The sequence below is a fragment of the Cryptomeria japonica genome, chromosome 5, assembly GCF_030272615.1.
Source record: "Cryptomeria japonica chromosome 5, Sugi_1.0, whole genome shotgun sequence".
In the NCBI taxonomy this organism is placed as follows: domain Eukaryota; kingdom Viridiplantae; phylum Streptophyta; class Pinopsida; order Cupressales; family Cupressaceae; genus Cryptomeria; species Cryptomeria japonica.
In genome coordinates this window covers 509284332-509303983 of record NC_081409.1, presented here as the reverse complement: position 1 = coordinate 509303983, position 19652 = coordinate 509284332, and the positions used below count along the sequence as shown (strand labels likewise).

At 36.3% G+C, this 19652-nt stretch overlaps 1 protein-coding gene across 1 annotated transcript in view; it reads left to right on the top strand.

The window, feature by feature from the left end:
• LOC131064874 (probable cyclic nucleotide-gated ion channel 20, chloroplastic) overlaps positions 1-19652 on the top strand; it is a gene marked incomplete at its 3' end in the record, with an annotated part of 363668 nt that overhangs the window by 65542 nt on the left and 278474 nt on the right. The window contains 1 exon segment of the mRNA XM_057999185.2: positions 9612-9710. Coding sequence (XP_057855168.1) covers positions 9612-9710 — 99 coding nt within the window.

Genomic DNA, 19652 nt, shown 5'->3' with positions numbered 1-19652 from the left:
AGATTACGTGCATTTAAAGGGCAGAAATACCTGTGCAGTACACTACTTGATAAAAGAAATGAAATCTTCCAAATGCAGGAACTTCTTTTTAACTGTAATTCAGTCTTTATTGAGAGCTGTTGACACTTAACCCATTTATAGCCTTTTTGAATCTCATGGATCTTGAGCATTCAACTTAAAGGGAAAATTGGATTTCTCATCTCTTTATTATTTATTACATAAATGCCACTCAAAAGAGAAACTCCCTGTCAATAACCATTTTGTTGTGTTCAAACACATCGATGACAGCTAATGATATTATCCTAGGGTTTGTCATTGTCACATGCATTGAATCTGTCTTGCCAATATTTGTTTGCCCACATGCAAATACTCTATCATTAAAACCACTAATACCTGTCACTGCAACATGTTTTGATCATGTTCTTGCAGGTTTCTCCCTGTTTGCCTTGCAACATGCCCTGTGTAAGGGCAGCGAGATGTCTTTTGCCTTTACGATGCCATTACATCTGTTCACAAGACTAGAAAACATACCAACCCTAAAAACTTCTAAGGTATTGACCATTTCAAAAGCATGATTCCCTCCTAAGTTTGTACAAGACATTAGAGGATTTGAAATTTGATAACAAACCAAAAATCATCCATTTATCTTTCATTGAAGACCATGATTTTGACATTCCAAAGGCTTATTATAACCAATAATGTTGACCATATAAAACCTTTTTGTTTTTTTAACTTCCTAAATGAAAAATTGATCAAAATAGCACAAGAAAATGTTAACAGTTCCTTGAAAGTCATGCCTAATGTTGAGACATTGAATGCTATTGAGGCGGAAGAGCTAAGGCTGAAAAATGTTGGAATTTTTTTTTTTTTGTCTTAGTAAAGATTTTATGCCATTTAGAAAATTCTTTGATGATTGGATTATGGTTGTGTGGGTAAAAAACTGGGTTTGTATTTTTGTATGTGTAGAATGATTAAGAAAGGGCTCTTCTTCATGTGTTTCAAAAAGCATTGAATGCGGAAAAAGTGATTTGTAATATTTTTTTGGAATGTTGGTAAGTCTATATTTAAGGCTTTTGCTTGGGATCTGGTGGATCAACCAAAAGAAATTTTATTTTACTCATCCTCTAGTTGGATTGAGATTTCTGATATCCCTCTTAGTGTGGTTTCTTTTACCTAGGTGCTTAAGCTTTGGGTGAGGTTGTAAAGATTGAGGACACCAAGTCCTTTCTTCCTCACACGAATGCAAGGATTCTTATTTGATTGGATGTTTTTTAAAGAGTGCTCTCATAGTATTCTTTTCCTTTTTCCTCTTCATGGAATTGAATATTGACTTAAAAATAATGGGTTGTGAGGTTTTAAATCCTGTTTCTTTTGCAAAAACGATTGACATGAGGGCAAATTGCCCTATTATTAAAAAGAACAATGTTCATAAAGAAAAGAATGGTTATAAAGATGTGAACTCATTAGTTTTCTGCTGTAATGTCCCTTTTTCCGCTCTAGTTTATTTTGGGGAGTGCTGTAATGTTTTTTAAAGAGTGCTCTCATAGTATTCTTTTCCTTTTTCCTCTTCATGGAATTGAATATTGACTTAAAAATAATGGGTTGTGAGGTTTTAAATCCTGTTTCTTTTGCAAAAACGATTGACATGAGGGCAAATTGCCCTATTATTAAAAAGAACAATGTTCATAAAGAAAAGAATGGTTATAAAGATGTGAACTCATTAGTTTTCTGCTGTAATGTCCCTTTTTCCGCTCTAGTTTATTTTGGGGAGTGTTGGCCAATCCCGAGACCCGTTGGTCAGTCAGAGGTAAAATTAGGGTTTCCTATTTTCTAGGAGGATGCTTTGGCAGTTTTGGTGGCTTGCATGTTGGAGTTTTACAGTTCTGATTTTGGATTCCTTTTGGGTTTTCAGAGAGCTTCGCGATGGTGTGACATGCAATTAAATATAAGGACTTTTATGAAGACAACGGTTTTTTCTGGGTTTTCAGAGAGCCTCGCGATAGTGTGACATGCAAATGAATCTGAAGACTATTCCAGACTTATTATTTTTAGTAAGTTGCGACAGCTACTTAGGATATGGTTAAAATCACTTTGGAAACACTCACTATTTTTAGCAGTATGCTATTTTTAGTAAGTGCTATTTTTAGAAGCATTATTTTTAGCTAGGGTTCACTAGGTCAGTTTAGATGGCTATTTCTGGCAGGTCAGTTAGAGTAGTTTGTCTTCTAGCATTTTTGGAGCTTATTTTGGGTGATTAATGCTTGAGGAAAAATATTTTACAAGTGAATTATTTTGAAGGCATGATGGACGCCTTAGAAAGAAATATGTTAATTTTATGAAATAAATCACTTCATTTCCTTGGACGCCATATCTCACTTTATGAATATTTCATAAAGTATATTTGCTACCTTGAGGGGGTCGATTTGCTACAAGGAGACAAGAACCATTAGAAATGATGATGGTGAGGCAATAATCTGCCTTGATGCGGATACTATTGAGAAAGTCTTCAGAATACCGTCAACACCTGTGTATATGGAGATTTCCAAGGATAGTGCAGTTGAGTATTATGTCAAGAGGCAAAAGGACTGCAAACGTCACATTAACAGATGGATCCATGAGCCACGAGCCGCTTTCACAAGGTGGGCTAAGTTATACCGTTGTGACTTCAAGTGGGAAAAAGGAGACATCGTTACTCTCCTCGGCAAAATGTTAGGTCTTGAGCATTCTAATGTTTTTGAGCCTTGGATGTATCAGTTTATCATGTTCATAAGGCAGTCCCATCATATCTCATGGGGAGAAATTATCAGTGACGCTTTGTGTGAACAACTTGCAACAATGCCTACCACTATGACATTTTACATGAACTCATACTTAGTGTATTTGGCAGGGTCACTTAGACATTTCCTTGGTCTTTCTACCAAGGGTGATCGCTCGCTTATACCAGTGTGGGAGCACTACGATCAACTGCCCTTGAGACCTAACAGGTTACATTTTAGAAGGGTTCAGGATGCATTCTTTGGTTATTTCATGTGTCAGTTTGACAAGACTCTAAAGAATAGAAGAATATCAGATGGGGCATGGGAAAGAGTGGATGAGTATGGTTGCTTGTTCCTTCAATTCCCGACTTTCACTTATATGAGAGTTGGATGTTACAGTGGGCAGCCATACATGCTCCCTAGATACTCAACTGATAAGATTATTCTTATGGAGTTGGGAAGACAAATCATGGTGGTTCATGCACATCAATCTGTCAAGCATAAGGTTGGAATGGGGATTTCTACAATTAACCCATTGAAGATTGGTCGGTACTCCCTCATCACATCCACCAAAGCCAAAGCTATGGAGATCGAGATGTAGAAGATAAAACTCAAAAGGTTTAATTCAAGGGCAAATTTTGACTACCGAGGTATGAAGGAGAGAATAAAAAAGTCCTTCATACATGTGCATTGCTTAGAAGATATCTGGGTGGATCTCTGTATAGAAAAGGAGGTTGTTAAGATGGATTACTGCAGACTCACCCTTGAGCAGGTTATTGATTTGAACCTGGTGGACATTCCGCAAGGGATGATTGATTATGGGAATGTGCTTGATCCAGAGTACGTCTCATGGAGGGTTGATGAAGCCCCACGTCCTTTAATGTAGTGGTCACACAAAGAATGCAGTTCCATTTTTGAGAGATTTCAGCCCATCTTAGCTAACACCAACACTTGGCTCAAAGGTAACAGTGTTAGGCTCATCAAGATCAAGGTTGGAAAAGAAAATGATTCTACGGGGCCTCTTGAACGTAAGTTTGAGATTCAGATTGACAACAAGGAAGGTGCATCATCTTCAGACATGAGGATCAAATTGCGGGTTAGTTGGGCAATGGTGCTTCCTCCTGAGGAGGCGACAGTTCGTGGGAAAGAAAAGTCCCAGATTCACATTCATGTGATTGATCCTGATGATCCAGAGGAAGGAGAACAATTAGATGATGCTCCTAAGTCACTGGCTTCAGAGTCACCTCATGAGATTCCCCCCTCAGTTTCCATGGAGCTGCCTCTATCTCCTCTTGACACAGTAGCAGATGACTCCCCTCAGAATGCCATTCCCCTTTCAACAGTTGAGCCACCTCTTGATCATCAAGAAGAGAGTTTGCTGGAAATCTTCGAGGATACTCCTGCATGTATTCATTTATCAGAGATTGATACCTCTACTTCCAACTTTGAGGAGTTTATGAAACAGTCTTCATGCCCTTTGGTTACCGAACAAGCCATGGTTGCCATCCAGACAGATACTTCCCCCAGGATGACCACGACTGTTAAAACAAAAACTGCTTCTCCTTTGCTTTTAGCTGCTACTGAAGGAGAACTAATGGCTTTACGTCTATGGCTTATTTCTTTCACTCCCAAGAGGAAGAAGCAAGAAATTTCTCCTGATGTCTTTGATTATCAGCAACTTAAGCAATCTAGGCCCAAGGTTGCTAAAAGAGCCAAGATGATCTCGCACTATGTGTATGGTCAAACCCAGATAGAACTCGCACCTCATTCTCAAAGGACCTCATGACTTTATCCTTCCACTCGTGAACATTTAAAGGTGGTGTACTAGTCGTTGGCTGCAACTGAAAATCAGAACTTTGTTTCTTGTCTTTGCTGCCCACAAAGCTGCTCCAAGACTCCTTTTCTTCACCACCCACTAGCTGCAATTGCTCAATATCATGAAGAGGATCAGATTCTACTAAATCTTCAACTTTTTGCTTACTACCAACTTCATGAATGGGTGAATCAGATTTGCATTTTAGAACCTCTTCAAACTTTCCATCATAAAAAACCATATGGTCCTCTAACTCTACAACACAATCTGTTTTTTGAGCTTCATCAGGATCAAAGGAAATTCATCCCACACAGGTTCCTTGTCGTCGCTAGGTGCCATCATACCCGGATCCCAAGTGCTAAAGGGTTGATTACTTTGTTTAGTTAAAAAGTGCTCACCATAGCTCCAAGTATCATCCAACTTAGATCTTGAATCGTCTCTTAATTTCCACACATTGCTATTCTCACCAAGAGCAATGCTAGAACCAAGTGATGTTTCATCTTCCCACTCAAACAGTGGATTGTCAAATGTTTTCACTCTACCCATCTCAAACAATGGGTTATCAATGATCTGGGAAGTATTTCCTTTTTCCAACTTAGACCAACAATCCTGCTGTCCTAAATCTGAAAATTCCAATTTAGGACATTGCTCAAAGACTTTCAGAATTTGGTCAAGCTCATTCTTCAAACTACGAGTCTCAACCCCATTATTCTGAAACACAATTTCTGATTGGTCCTCTAAATCTGCCCCTTGAATGTCATCATTTTGGTATATTTTAAACTCACAAAATAGGACAGCCTCTTGGTCATTAGGAACTTCATCATTAGCTGCAATATTTTCAGCTTCATAACATGAATATCCATCCAACAATCTGTTAATCTTTCCCTCTTGTTTAACATCTTCAATTTTCATCTGCTCTTCCTCTAGAAGCACATGAGTACATTCAACACTGTCACTAGCTCCATAAGAAACATTAAGAGATTCATCATGCACAACAGTCAGATGATGCTCCTAAGTCACTAACTTCAGAGCCACCTCATGAGGTTCCTTCCTCAATACCCATGGAGCTACCTTTATCTCCTCCTGACACAGTAGTGGATGAGTCTCCTCAGAATGCCATTCCCATTTCAGCAGTTGGGTCACCTCTTGATCATCAACCAGAGAGTTCGTTGGAAATCTTCGTGGATACTCTTGCATGTATTCATTTGTCAGAGATTGATACCTTTACTTCCAACTTTGAGGAGTTTATGAAACAATCTTCATACCCTTTGGTTACTGAGCAAGCCATGGTTGCTATCCAAACAGATATTTCTCCCAGGATGACCACGACTGTTCAAACATAAACTGTTTATCCTCTTCTTTCTGCTGCTACTAAAGAAGAGCTAATGGCTTTACCTCCATGGCTCAGTTCTTTCACTCCTAAGAGAAAGAAGCAGGAAATTTCTCCTGATGTCTTTGATTATCAACAACTTAAGCAATCTAAGCCTAAGGTTGCTAAAAGGGCCAAGACAATCTCAAGGGTAATTATTGACAACAACAAGATGAAGGTGGCTGAAATTGTTGAACCTTTTGTAGACAAGCCACATGAGGAGATGGAAGCTGCTGATTACAAGGTCACAAGGGTAGAGTTGGGTAAGAAAACACATTAAGTAGTCAAATGATGCGCAGTAGTCCATATCTTGACTAGTACAACGATATGATGAGCTTCTAGCCAAGAAGGACAAGCTAGAAGAGGAGAATAGGCAACTTGTTGCAGCTGTTCAAAAGATCACCAAATTCGCTAGTGAAGGGAGTAATCCTTCAAGTTCTTCCGGTCCACAAGAATCAATTCAAGGAGTTGAGAGAGATGCTCAAAAGGTACAAGCATTGGAATCTTCGGTGGATCAGCTTCATGATTTATGTGCACAGGTCTTTAAGGAGGTTTTTCAAATGATGGTCAAATTGAAGACCATTGAGGAACAATTGAACTAGGTTTTTGACGCTTTCAAACAGAACTTGGAAAAGGTGGAAGATAGCTTGACAACATGGCTCAAGATTCCTCAACAAAAGTTGAGTGTTCTTCTTGAACATCAGGTTATTCCTTCGAGGGTTGTGTATCTAGAATACCAGGAGCTCTTGGAGAACAAAGCCCTTGTTCTCAAGTCACTTGTTGAAGACATTGATGATTCTATGAGACTGCGATTGGAAGTATTTTAGGATATTGTTTCTTGTTGTGAGAAAACTTCTTGCAATATCATGGATCACAATGGGGAATTATTATCAGAAGAAAGGGTTCTCTCAAATCTACAGTTGAAGATTCATCATGAGTGGAGGAGTGAACCATTTTCAGCTGCATCTATTCAAGCTTTGGTTGCCTATGAAGTCTTCTTGCAGGAAATTCAGTCTTCCTTTGAGAAGAATAATGCCACAATCCTTCGTTGCAGCAATGTTATTGTGAAAACCATGATCATGGCAAAGAATACCCGTGAATCGAATCCTAATGAGCTGCAAATGATCATCCAGAAGTTCAAAGGATTCATGTCTTCACATGCTGCAACCTAAGTGTTTTTCAACACTTAGTTGCATTTTTCAGAATTGTAATCTCTTATTTGTAGTTTCTCTTTTGACATGTTTACTTGTAAAGACATTTTGTAAATAGCAAATTAAGTCATTACTTGCGCTTTTGTAATAACAAGTAGACGAGTTACAAGTCAATTTAAAATAGGACTTGTGACTTTGAATAAGTCATAGTTAGTTATTGAATAAGTCTTGGTGGTTGAGAAGATTTCTCAAGTTAGTTAGGATCCTCCCACCTTTTTCTCAAGGCTCCTCTCCTATAAATACTTGAGGGGGTCTATTGTAATTGATATCTTTAGAAAGTAAGCAAAAACTCTACCAAATTTGCAACAAAGAAGTCTTTGAGCTTTTATGTGTAAATTGAAGAATTGAAAGGAATAGAAGAAAATTGCTCAAGCTTTGAGTCTTTGTGCTACATTCTTGAGTTTGTGTTCCATTTACCTTTCTTGCAAGTGTTTCTTTGAGAGCTTAATCGAATCTGATTTGCAGTCTTTGTGCTGCAAGTATTGGAGGTTAATATCAATTAGAGTAAACATTCTTTTAGGAAGAGTTGTAAGACTTTGTGCTTACACTTGTTCTTGAAAGAAATTAGAAATAAATTTTGTGATAAGAAATAGTTGTGAGTCTTTGAGCTTTTACTAGTTCTTACTGTTTTGTGTAAAAGAGAATAAGATATTTTAGACTTTGTGCTGCTATAATTTGTTGTTGATATTATTAGCATAGAAAAGGGTAGATAGGACTTCGTATATTCAAGTCTTTGAGCTTTCAGGAAACTTCATTTCCTTTCTCTCATTTTATTTCAAAAAGTTGTTATTGCTGTTCTAAGTTAACTTGCTATCAGTTTTCTGTGAAGAGAAAAGGATATCGGCTTTCTTGAAGAAAGAAAAAAGACTGCTGTCTCATCTTGTTTAGTTTTAGATTAGATATAGATAGGGGGAGCCTTCCCTTAATTAGGAGAGTTTTACTCACACACTGAGGGTGAATCCACAATTTTGCATATTTCCCCAAGTTCAAGTTGCAAAAAGCACTACTAAGGCATTTAACCGAATATGAGCATACCAAGATGAAACTGAGTAGTGGGATGAAGATTGGTGCCAACTCGGAATAGGCATGGTCTCCAAGAAGTTTAGAGAACATCCTTAGGAGTTTGAAAATGATTTTGAAAGTGTTACTGCCATACAATTCACTAATTCGGCTTGAAACCATCAACGGAAAGCAAGAAATACTGAACCAGAGCACTCCAAGATCTGTGGAGTCCCCTTAACAATATGAATTAACCTATGGGAGGTTAAGGGTCACCTTTGCTGCTTAGGCTTGAGAATGGGACATTACAAAACCCTTTCATGGACATACTTTATCAACAATGGATGCTTTTGTTTTCAGCAGCTTTTGGATGAGTAGTTATGCCTTGCGTTTGGGAGAATGGACCTTTTTTACTATTTGAATTGTTTTTGGACTGCGTGCTTTTAGGCATGCAGTTTAGGCGATTGCTACAGTTCTTCAAACTTTTCAAACTTTTTTCATATTGGTTTGGTCAACTTTTTATCTTATGAACTGTTTAGACAAAAACCCAGTAGTGCACACCTAGGGTTATTTCCCCATTTTCTAACTTCGTGAACTTTTGGCCATTTGGCCTTATGGCACATGCCAAGAGCACTTTTGTACACTTTCATGCCTTCACCATTTTTGTCTTTCCTCTGTCATCTGAGCTCTGATTTCGTCCTCACCTGATGCATTAATGCTACTTTTGTTGGTTCTGTCAAAATTGTAAACATTGATGAGATACATGACCATTGGAGACAAGGATTTGGTGATGAGTTGCAAAATGAGGAAGTATTTGACTTAAGAGGTGACTCAATACAAATTTTTTGTATTCGTACAACAGCAAGTGAATTTCCTTGTGAATTGAACAAATTTCAATAGCTGCCAGATTATTTACCTAGCTTACTTTTAAAATAATATTAATAAATGAATTGGACTCAGGAATTTGTCATTGTATTTGGCATTAGTATTCTGTAAATTATCTATTATATGAGATCATGCAATGTCTCATGAAGTGTATAGATTCTGATAATGTCAAAACCACTGACAAAATGCTTGAAAAATTATTTCTTTTTTGGCTAAGTTAGTAACAGTCAATCCTAGCCAGTGAATGTTATTGGGAAATTCAGGGAAAAGGTTCTAAGAAACATTTTTTTGACTAGATTCATGCAGTTTATAAGAATTATAAAAAGAGGTCTTCTGGCATGTTGTTTAACTAGGTTGTTTCAGACCAAGCATCCTACAGTTGCATTAGACTATTGTAAGATGTAGATAAATAGGGAATGATCACATGCAAAAACTATGGGACTCCAGAATTCATAGACGCAATCTATTTGCATAATAAATCTTGTCATTAAAATATATCTTATTTAAATGTTTATTTAGTGCCTTAGATTTTATCTTAATAGGCCTATTGCTAATGCAATATTTTGTTTCTAACACAGGATTACAGGTGTATAATTCTTGATAGGCCTCTGACAGTAGTAATTACTGTGCTAAGAAGTATCACAGACTTTTTCTATTTTCTCCACATGCTACTTCAGGTGCATCATCATTGATTTTGTTTGACATGTCATTTTTTCTTAGAGAGCTAAATTCTTAGTCATTGTCACATGCACGTTTAAGCTTCTTACCAAATGAAGGTTTACATGTAAAATCAAACTTTAAAAATGTGTCCAGGTCGTAGCAGACTGAAAAAGTATCGATACATTAGTGTTAGTCCCTGGAACTAATATATTTTTCTAGATTCTATACTGGAACATATCTTGTTTGCCTTACCTCTGTATTGTAATTCGTGTTGGGTGAGTAAATGTTGTGGTTGTTTTCTTATGGATATTCTTGTAAAACTCTAAGGATATGTAAACTGCTGTTTGCTTCTTGTTACAGATGATATATAAATTTTAATGATACTGTCAAAACAATTCATCATGAGAGTTAGTAAGAGTAAATTGTTCTGTACGTTTAGAAAAGTAGAGCCACATGTTTTCATCACATTTACAAAGAGTGCAACTGCTTTTTTTTACATGTAGAAAAGTAGAGCCACATGTTTTTAATCATGGTTAGAAAAATTGCAACTGCTACCCGTTGTTCTTTAGATGTATAAAAGTAGAACCCCATGGTCTTAATCATAGTTATGAAGACTGCAACTGCTACCTTTCAGGGTCCTCTTGGGCTGTTAGTTTGATAACTTCCTTTGAGCATATCTCAGATGTTGTGGGTATTAAGTGCCTGATGGATGCAGCTAGTCCACACTGAAATGGTTATAAATGAGAGAGACTGTGCTGCCTTGCAATGCTACTACTGGGATACCCCAATCTCTCCATTTGCACAGTATGTTTCATGGAACTTTAAGTTGATTAATATTATTTTAACAGTTGTCTGTGATCTAAAAGACTAAAACTTATCCTTGTGCTTAGTTTGTTCTAGCATTTGAACTTGGGTTAACTGCGGAAAGCAATCCAATAATGCATTTGCGTGTACCATATCATTTATTAGGAATTCCAATTGCTGTATTGCATTTATCATTAAAGTTCACCATTTTTTTTCTGTTTGTATTACCTTGATTCCTATTGTTTGAAGCAAACTTAATTATGTTTTTATTTTCTGTAGTGTTGGATGAGTTACTTATCTCACCCAGCCAAAATTATTTGATTGACAATAAATATCCTTAAATGCTTGCACGATAACCTTCATTGATTGTCATTCTCTGTAATGTCCCCATTTTTACGCCTTCCAATTCTAAAAGGGTTGGCCCATTCTTGGAGGTTTTCAGTTTCTTAGAGAATGTTTTGCAGTTGGACACTTTTTGGGGTGATTTTGGGTAACTAGCCCGAGACTTACTATTTTTAGAAAGTGTCAGTTTCGAAATTTCGACACCGTTTGGTCAGTTGGAGTCTGGGCTGACTTACCATTTTTAGCAGTTACTTCAAATATGAGGCTGTAGGTCTACGAAAATGTAACAGCAGCTTAAATGACAGGCTTATGGGACTGTACAGTCAATGGAATGCTCTTGAAAACACCTCGAAACACCTTTTAACAGATATGTTAATTTTCAACCTTAAACACACTCAACACCCTTAGACAGCTCCCAAAGGCAATAATATAACAATTTGCAGGTTTGCAGCAATTTTTACTCTTTCCCACCACTGGACATAGACTTGAGACTGGGGCAGCCAACAAAGCATTGTCAGAGCCACCACATTCCACTAACTGTTCATTTTATAAATATCTGAAAGAGGTGGCTCAGGACCAAGTGCCACCAACAGTAAAGGAAAGGACTCCAAACCCTAGGTGACTCACCCTGGGTATCTCACTCTAGCTTCCAGGAATACTCTGCAATGGGACAACCTTCAATACATAATTCTTTAATCTGCAAAGTCTTTAAAAAACCTTAAATGGAATGCCTAGCCGTGAAGTTCATAATAAATATAGTCTCAAATGCTTTCAACCCTCTCAACACACTTTCTATGCATAAACAAGGTGGTACAACCCTTCATAGAAATGGTACGACCAGCCACAAATCCACTGGAAAAATGCTTCAATCAAACACAAAGATCAGTGAAAATATTAACAAACAATTATCCAAAAAATCAGCACCTCAAAATACTTCGAAAATCTTCATTAATTTCAAATTCCGAATCTGCAAACACTATGCAAAAATAAGTTTCAAATGTTTAATATTAAACTATTCTATTAAGTGTTATATTTTAATAAAGTTGCTTTATGTTCCCACAAAAGTGGATATCTAGGGAATGGTGAAGGGGTACTTGTGTGTGAAAGTCATTTTAATATTTCATAAAGGCTATTGGATGAAAAAATGAATTATTTTACCTTCCAAAGCCACAAAAGGAGATTTGGGGTCTCATTTTCTCATACGTTGAAGATTATACATACTGTTATGCTGTTGGATTGAATCTATGTGTTCTTCCTTGAATATTTTGAGGAAAAATAAACCTCATTGGATTTGGAATCCAATCCTTAGCTAGATTGGAGTGGTTCTATTCAGAAATCACCATTGGTCTCCATAGAGTTGCAGTTTTTGGGTGCGTATTAGTGTTGATTTTTAGAGATTTTGAGGAGTGTTTGAAGAGTATTTTGAAGAGTTCTAAGCTGTTCATGCAGCTCTTTGGAGCAGGCCATACCATTCATGTTTGCTCAGAAAAGTGTGCTGAAGGGTTTGAAAATCATCTGAGGTTGTCTTTTCTGAGAATCACATAACATGTTGACCCCCTTTGAGGTGATTTTGGCAGTTGTAACTGTAATTGCATAGGTTTACACTCTTGCTGAGCTTTCAACTCAGCAACCTAGCGAAACACGGATACACTCCAGGGATTGTGGGTTGCCTGAAGGTTGGAGTGAATCTCTAGAGAGGGCTGGCTCCCTTGGAGCTCACCTAAACCATATCTACTTGTTGAGGAGAATGATAAAGGTTAACTTGAAATGCAACATCAAACATGTATTTGTTGTTTTAGAACATACTCAATGTGGCTAAAAGTTAAACTGTAACATACACAACTCAAAAGTTGACATGCTCTTGCAAAGGTTCTTCATAATCAGGTTTAACATTCAAATCAACATCTAGGAGGAGCTGGAAATATCTGTGAAGAACAATATCCCACAACTAAACATTGCACTAATGAACAAACACGAATTGTGACCTGCAAACTCATGTTCTTCTGTATAAAGGTAATAGAAATAGGACTAAGAATCAAGGACTAACAACATATTGCAAGATAACATCAACTACTAAAATTTCACACAATATACAGCTTCTTTGAATTGTAAAACCAGCTTATTTGTAATAACCTCTGCAGGTATCCAATACTTGTCCTAAAATATTCAATAAGGAGTAATTTTGCCAAACATTGTCATGTAAGGTCTGCTCAAGTTTCCTGAATGAATTCTTTCAGCATTCTGCCTTGGTTTCTTGTCAAAAACCCCACTGAACGCTCACAATGATTTTCGCTACAAGTCTGATGCAAAATTCTCAAAGGAGATAGCATAGGAAATGACCAAACATTTGAACAAACAGTTGACTGCTATATAAACTAAATCACCACAGAGTTTTTATAGTTGACATGACATCAAACACTTAGCATTCAAGTTCAACACCACTAAATAATAAAGCTTCACATTTCAGCATTTAAACAAACAGTTGGTATGCAAGCTGGAGTTCACTAGAACAACATGACTTTACACAGCAACATTTAATTAATAGATTGAAATGAAAACTAGAAGTAGATCGCTTTTCCTAGTTGAGACATTACAACAAACATATAGCAGACCATCCAATGAAGATTCCTACTCTTAAGAAGCTGAAAGGTGAAATGAAAGACAAGTTGCTGCTGCACCTGAATATATCAGACAATCGTTCTGAGAATGCAAACCCAATCCTTGCTCAATCAATGTCCAGACCTATCACTTCCAGATTTGTCATTGAGGCTGCCGCCTAAAGTCTATAACCTGCGATCTCTTCTTAGCTTGAATGGAGATCTTCTTGAACAAAAAATTTGAATTTCTTGCATACAAATTCAGAACTTCACCAATACGCTCTGCTGTGAATTCTGATTTGAATCCACCAATCTCGGAAGGTATGCGTTTCCGTCCAGTATTCACTAATTGCAAGGGTTTTCATCCTTAGAATATCCAGTCACTGATTTCCAGCAACAATGGAGAAATAGTTTCAATATCCAATTCTCATAACATCCCTCAAATGAAAGGATAACCTTGCTTATATAGCTTGTTAAGGCGGCGGATGCTTGTACTTTTAGCAATGTGGGATAAAACATTCTTTACTTTTGATTCCTCCTTATGAAGTAGCTTTTCGAACAAGCTGGAGAGCTTTAATAACTAAAGTGACTTTATATCTTATGTCATGGGTTGCAAGGAAGATGTGTCATGGTTTAGAAGGAAGAGATGCCACCACTCTAGTAGCCATGTGTTGATGGAAGGTCACCACTCTCCAACTGATGAAAGGATATGAGAAGGGAACACCCAACAGTCAAAGAAGTGTCAAATGGATCAGACTTAGTATTTAATAAGATATTGAACACTCAGCAGTTTGACTAAATATTACAGTTTGGTATGAATTTTTTGTGCATAACATAGTAAATGTTGTACCAATATACATATATCTCTGCATACTAATGACTAACAATGCATTGTTGTTATGATTGCTTATATATTGTATCTGATTAATGACTTTCTGCAGTTTATTTATTATATTATATGTAAAATGTATGCATAACACTGGAATCCTTCATAGGTTCTGAATGTTTTCAACCATGGTAGAGGAGACGAGGTATTGCAAAGAGGGGTACAGTGATGGGGTACTTTTCTAGGTAGCAACATTTATAGCAGATATATATGTAATCTAAGTTACCGAATCGGAATCGGAATCGGAATCGGGTACGTGGGTACGGCAAAAAAACTTTTGAGGGAGCTGGGTATGTTTTGGGTACGTTGGTATAAAAAACATATAAAAATCATAAATATGTATATTAAAATTTAAATATATTAATTCTAAATTAAAAAAATATTTATATATATTAAAAATTACATATATTAAATATATACTCTATAAATTTAATATTATTTTAAACGTATAATTTTATTATATAACTATTAAGATATAGTTTTACGAACAATATACTAATATAATGTATAATAATTTTAAAATAAACTATTTTATATATTTCATTATTAAAAATTGAACATATTAATTATAAATTAATATTAAATATATCTTATAAAATTTATATTATTTTAAATTTGTAATCTAATTATATAACTACTAATATATAGGTTACGGGACAATATATTAAGATAATGTATAATACTTTTTAAAAATCTATTTTATATATTCCATTATTAACGATGAAGGTTTGCGACAACATCCATGGATTCCATCATGGTTATTACCATTCGCACAAACTACATTTGTCTAAAACATTTTTGTTCAGCTCGGACAAATGAAGAAACTACTGCTGTCGCCTGAGCATTGCCGTGAGCTGTTGTCTGAGCGTTGTCGTGAGCCATGAGCCGTGAGCCGTGAGCCGTGAGCCGTGAGCCGTGAGCCGTGAGCCGTGAGCCGTTGTCGTGAGCCGAAGACAAACGAAGACAAGCGTTGCCGAAGACAAATCCGAAATGCATTTTCTGTTTGCTCGTGCCGTCGCCGAAGAGAAATCGTAAATACGTCTTCTGTTTTTGTTTTAGGGTTTAAATAACCCATTTTCCTTCCGTGAAAGTCAACCTAGACGAATCCAAGACGAATCATATCCGGATTTGGGGGAAAACCTAGACGTACTGGTAACTTAGTATGTAATTAATTGACAAATATCTATAAACATTATTTATACCCAAGAATATAGGGAGATAACGATAATGTGATGGAGTTAGAGGACTGTTGCAATCTAGTTCAGTCTGAAGTATTTTCCTTCCAACGACTGTTTACTAATCTGCTGTTTTGCAATTTTCCTCTTGTTCGATCTGATGCTATTGTCTGATTTTATATTGCTGCTGTTGTGAAATTATTATTTATTTATGCTTCCATGATTTGATTGCTATATATTTCCTGGTCTTTCTTATTATTCAGATCTGATCTTTATTTCTTAATTCAATTAGACAATCCTCCTGATTGACCCTTTATTAATAGTTTGTAATTTTGTTCTGTTCTTCTTGTCCTTCCCTTTGGGATCTGCCTTTATTTTCTGGATTTAATTCCAGATTCTGAATTCTTATTCCTTGATTGATCTCTTTGGAGGACTTGAATTACTGATCTGCTAATTACATACTATTTTATTTAATAATAATTACCATTGACTAATCGTAGTCGGCCCTCCTTTTCTTGGTATTTTAGTTCTTTAATTCTGGTCAGTGTCTTTAATTATTTATCTTTCTTCTGAGTCAGCCCTATCATTTCTAAGAATTCTATTGCCTCAGTTTATTATTTATAATTGTTTGTGATCTTCCTTGATCTTTGCAATCGCCTATACTTAATTATACACTTCTAGGGCTAGGTTTGGCCTATGATGGGGCATGACAGTCTGACCTTCCTGAGATTGCTTGTCCTCAAGCAAATTCAGATTGATCATGGAGACTAATTTGTAATCCACTTTTCACTGCACTACTCTGATATTATCTCATATTGCATATGGAACTAGTTAACTCAACAACAAAACCAAGAGTTGGAAATTGGCAAGATCCACAAGTCTTTAGGAAGGAAGACCATCAATTTTTAGAATCAATCACTTATGTTTGCAAGAACTGATTTGATTTGATCTATAACATCTCTTTAGAGTCAAGTAAGGGATGGGCCTCTTGTATATCATGATGAGGATTAGCAGCATGACACCATCTATGACATTACTTTGGCTGTTTGGTATGAATGCATGGTGTTCTAGAATCCTTCATCTATTAGATACTTGGTTAGAAAGTATCCCAAGCATTAATCATGTTGAAGGACGTGACTAAGAATTACATAAAACATTTGAGGTTGCACATGCTTCCGACAGCAACGCTTATTTTCTGGTATCTTGACCTTAAGTAATTTGAAGGCACATTGGAATCCCTTGTCTACTAATGATCCTAGTGACTACTTGTTGAATGCCATGCACTTGAATTCCAAAATAAGGCCATATACTTTTCCATATCTCTTGCTGTCTCAACAACTTGTCTCCTTTTGATCAGCTATCTTTCTTAATAGTGAATAATCTGATCTCATTAGACTGACATTTCAGTTTGGATACTGGGGTGTTTTTATGTATCTGACTATTTATGTTCACCCATTTTTCTTATGGTGTCATTTATGCACATTGTTACCTCTGCCATTGTTATTTATGGTGAGTCACGGTTATCATATGTTATTAACCTATACCTTCTCAAAGGTGTCACTGCATTTGATACTACCAGGAGATGTTATTTTCATCTTTGTTAAGCGTGAGTGTAGAATCATAAGACAAGCATACATAAACATTGCTAGAATATATACTTAAACATTACTGATTAAGCAAAGCAACATGTATAGCAGATATATATGTAATTAATTGACAAATATATATAAATATTATTTATAGATAACCCCCTTGACACCGTATGCTCTCACCCTCCCATTTTGGGCTCTCGGTGATCAGAAAGTGAAAGGATTACTTTCAGCATTTCCTTTTGTGCAAGTTTGATTATTCTAACCTTAACGGGTGAATCTTGTTGTGTTAAAAATAAAAAAAAATTAAGGGGGATATCACAAATAGATGTTAGACATAAATACAAGTATGACATGAAGCATAGATATATGTAAGGCACAAAGCATACACATAAGTACACATAAGTCACGAAGCATAAGCACACATAAGATATGGAGCATAGACATAAATACATGTGAGGTATGAAGTCATGTAAATACATTCAACGCATGGAGCATGCATGAACCATCTATGTAAGGCATGAATGCACACAAGGCATGAAGTACATGCATGAATACATTTAAGGCATGTATCATACAAATGAATACATGTAGGGCATGATTGATTAGGTGTAAAGGATAAAGTATATACATAAGGCATAAGCATACATGTAAGGCATGGAGTATCCACATAAGACATGTAAGGCATGAAGCAATACGTAAATACACATGAATACACATAAGGCATGAATCATACAAATACATGTAAGGTGTAAAGCATGGAGTAAAGGTATGAAGCATATATGCGAATACATGTAGCACATAAGCATGAATTCACTTAAGTTATAAAGCATACATAAGGCATAAGCATATACATAAGGCATAAGTATATACATAAGGCATAAGCATACATGTAAGGCATAAGTATATACATAAGGCATAAGCATACATGTAAGGCATGGATTATCCACATAAGGCATGTAAGGCATGAAGCAATACATAAATACACATGAATACACATAAGGCATGAATCATACGAATACATGTAAGGCGTAAAGCATGGAGTAAAGGTATGAAGCATATACGCGAATACATGTAGCACATAAGCATGAATTCACTTAAGTTATAAAGCATACATGTGAATACATGTAGCATGTAAATCATGAAGCATACACGTGAATACATGTAGATCATAAGGCACGAAGCATACACATGAATTCACTTAAGTCGTGAAGCATACATGTGAATACACGTAGTGCATAAGGCATGAAGCATACACATAAATTCAATTAAGTCTTAAAGCATACATGTGAATGCACATAGCGCATAAAGGATGAAGCATACACATAAATTCACTTAAGTTGTCTAGCGCATGAAGCATAGACATAAGTTCGGTTAAGTCATGAAGCATACACGCGAATAAACATAGCGCATAAAGCATGAAGTGTAAATACATGTAAGGCATGAGCCATATAAATACACGCTAGGCACGAAGCATACATTTGAAAGGCACACACATATAGAAGTGCAACGTTGGTCTATCACTAAGAATAGTTAACCCAAATGGTGGTCAATTAGGTTTGTTCCGCAAATTGGCAGGAACAGTGCTTTGATACCATTTGTAATGTCCTCTTCTCAATCTGCCCTAAAATCACAATTGCAACAAATTAGGGTTAGGGTTACATCTTATCCAATAAATATTTCTTCAATAATGCGATCTTGAATTTGAATCCTGCAATTACAACATGTCAACATATACATATACTTAATTGTTAGGGTTAGGCAAATCAATCATAATCATAGACTAATAAGCACATTAGAATTTGGAGGAAGAGACATGATGGGTCCGCTTGAAGCCATTTCTACACCAATCCCAAGGGGATGTCAACCACAACCCTCTTGCTTGCTTGGCAGCTTGTACCTTCTTTCCCCATTCATGTTTCATCTTCCTGAAGACACATGCCCTCTTGCTGGATCGAGGGGAGGTTGTAAGGGGGTTACCTGACTCTATAAGTGCCCTCTTTGTCCTAGGCCGCAATGGTCCTACTAGGATGACCTCCTTACGTGCCCACTTGCTACCCATTTCTTACTCCTCAGGCCTTCTCCTCAGGCCTTCTCCCACAAGAGGGATTTCATACAAGTATATCTATCCTATAATCTTTCATAGGAATATATACTTAAACATTACTGATTAAATATTATTTATACTTAAGAATATAGGGAGATAACGATAATCTGATGGAGTTAGAGGACTGTTGCAATCTGGTTCAGTCTGAAGTCTCTTCCTTCCAAGGGCTGTTTACTAATCTGCTGTTTTGCAATCTTCCTCTTGTTCGATCTGATGCTATTGTCTGATTTTATATTTCTGCTGTTGTGAAATTATTATTTATTGATGCTTTCATGATTTGATTGCTATATGTTTCTTTCGTCTACCTTATTATCCAGATCTGATCTTTTTTTCTTGATTCAATTAGACAATCCTCCTGATTGACCCTTTATTAATGGTTTATAATTTTGTTCTGTTCTTCTTCTCCTTCCCTTTGGGATCTGCTTTAATTTTCTGGATTTAATTCCAGATTCTGAATTC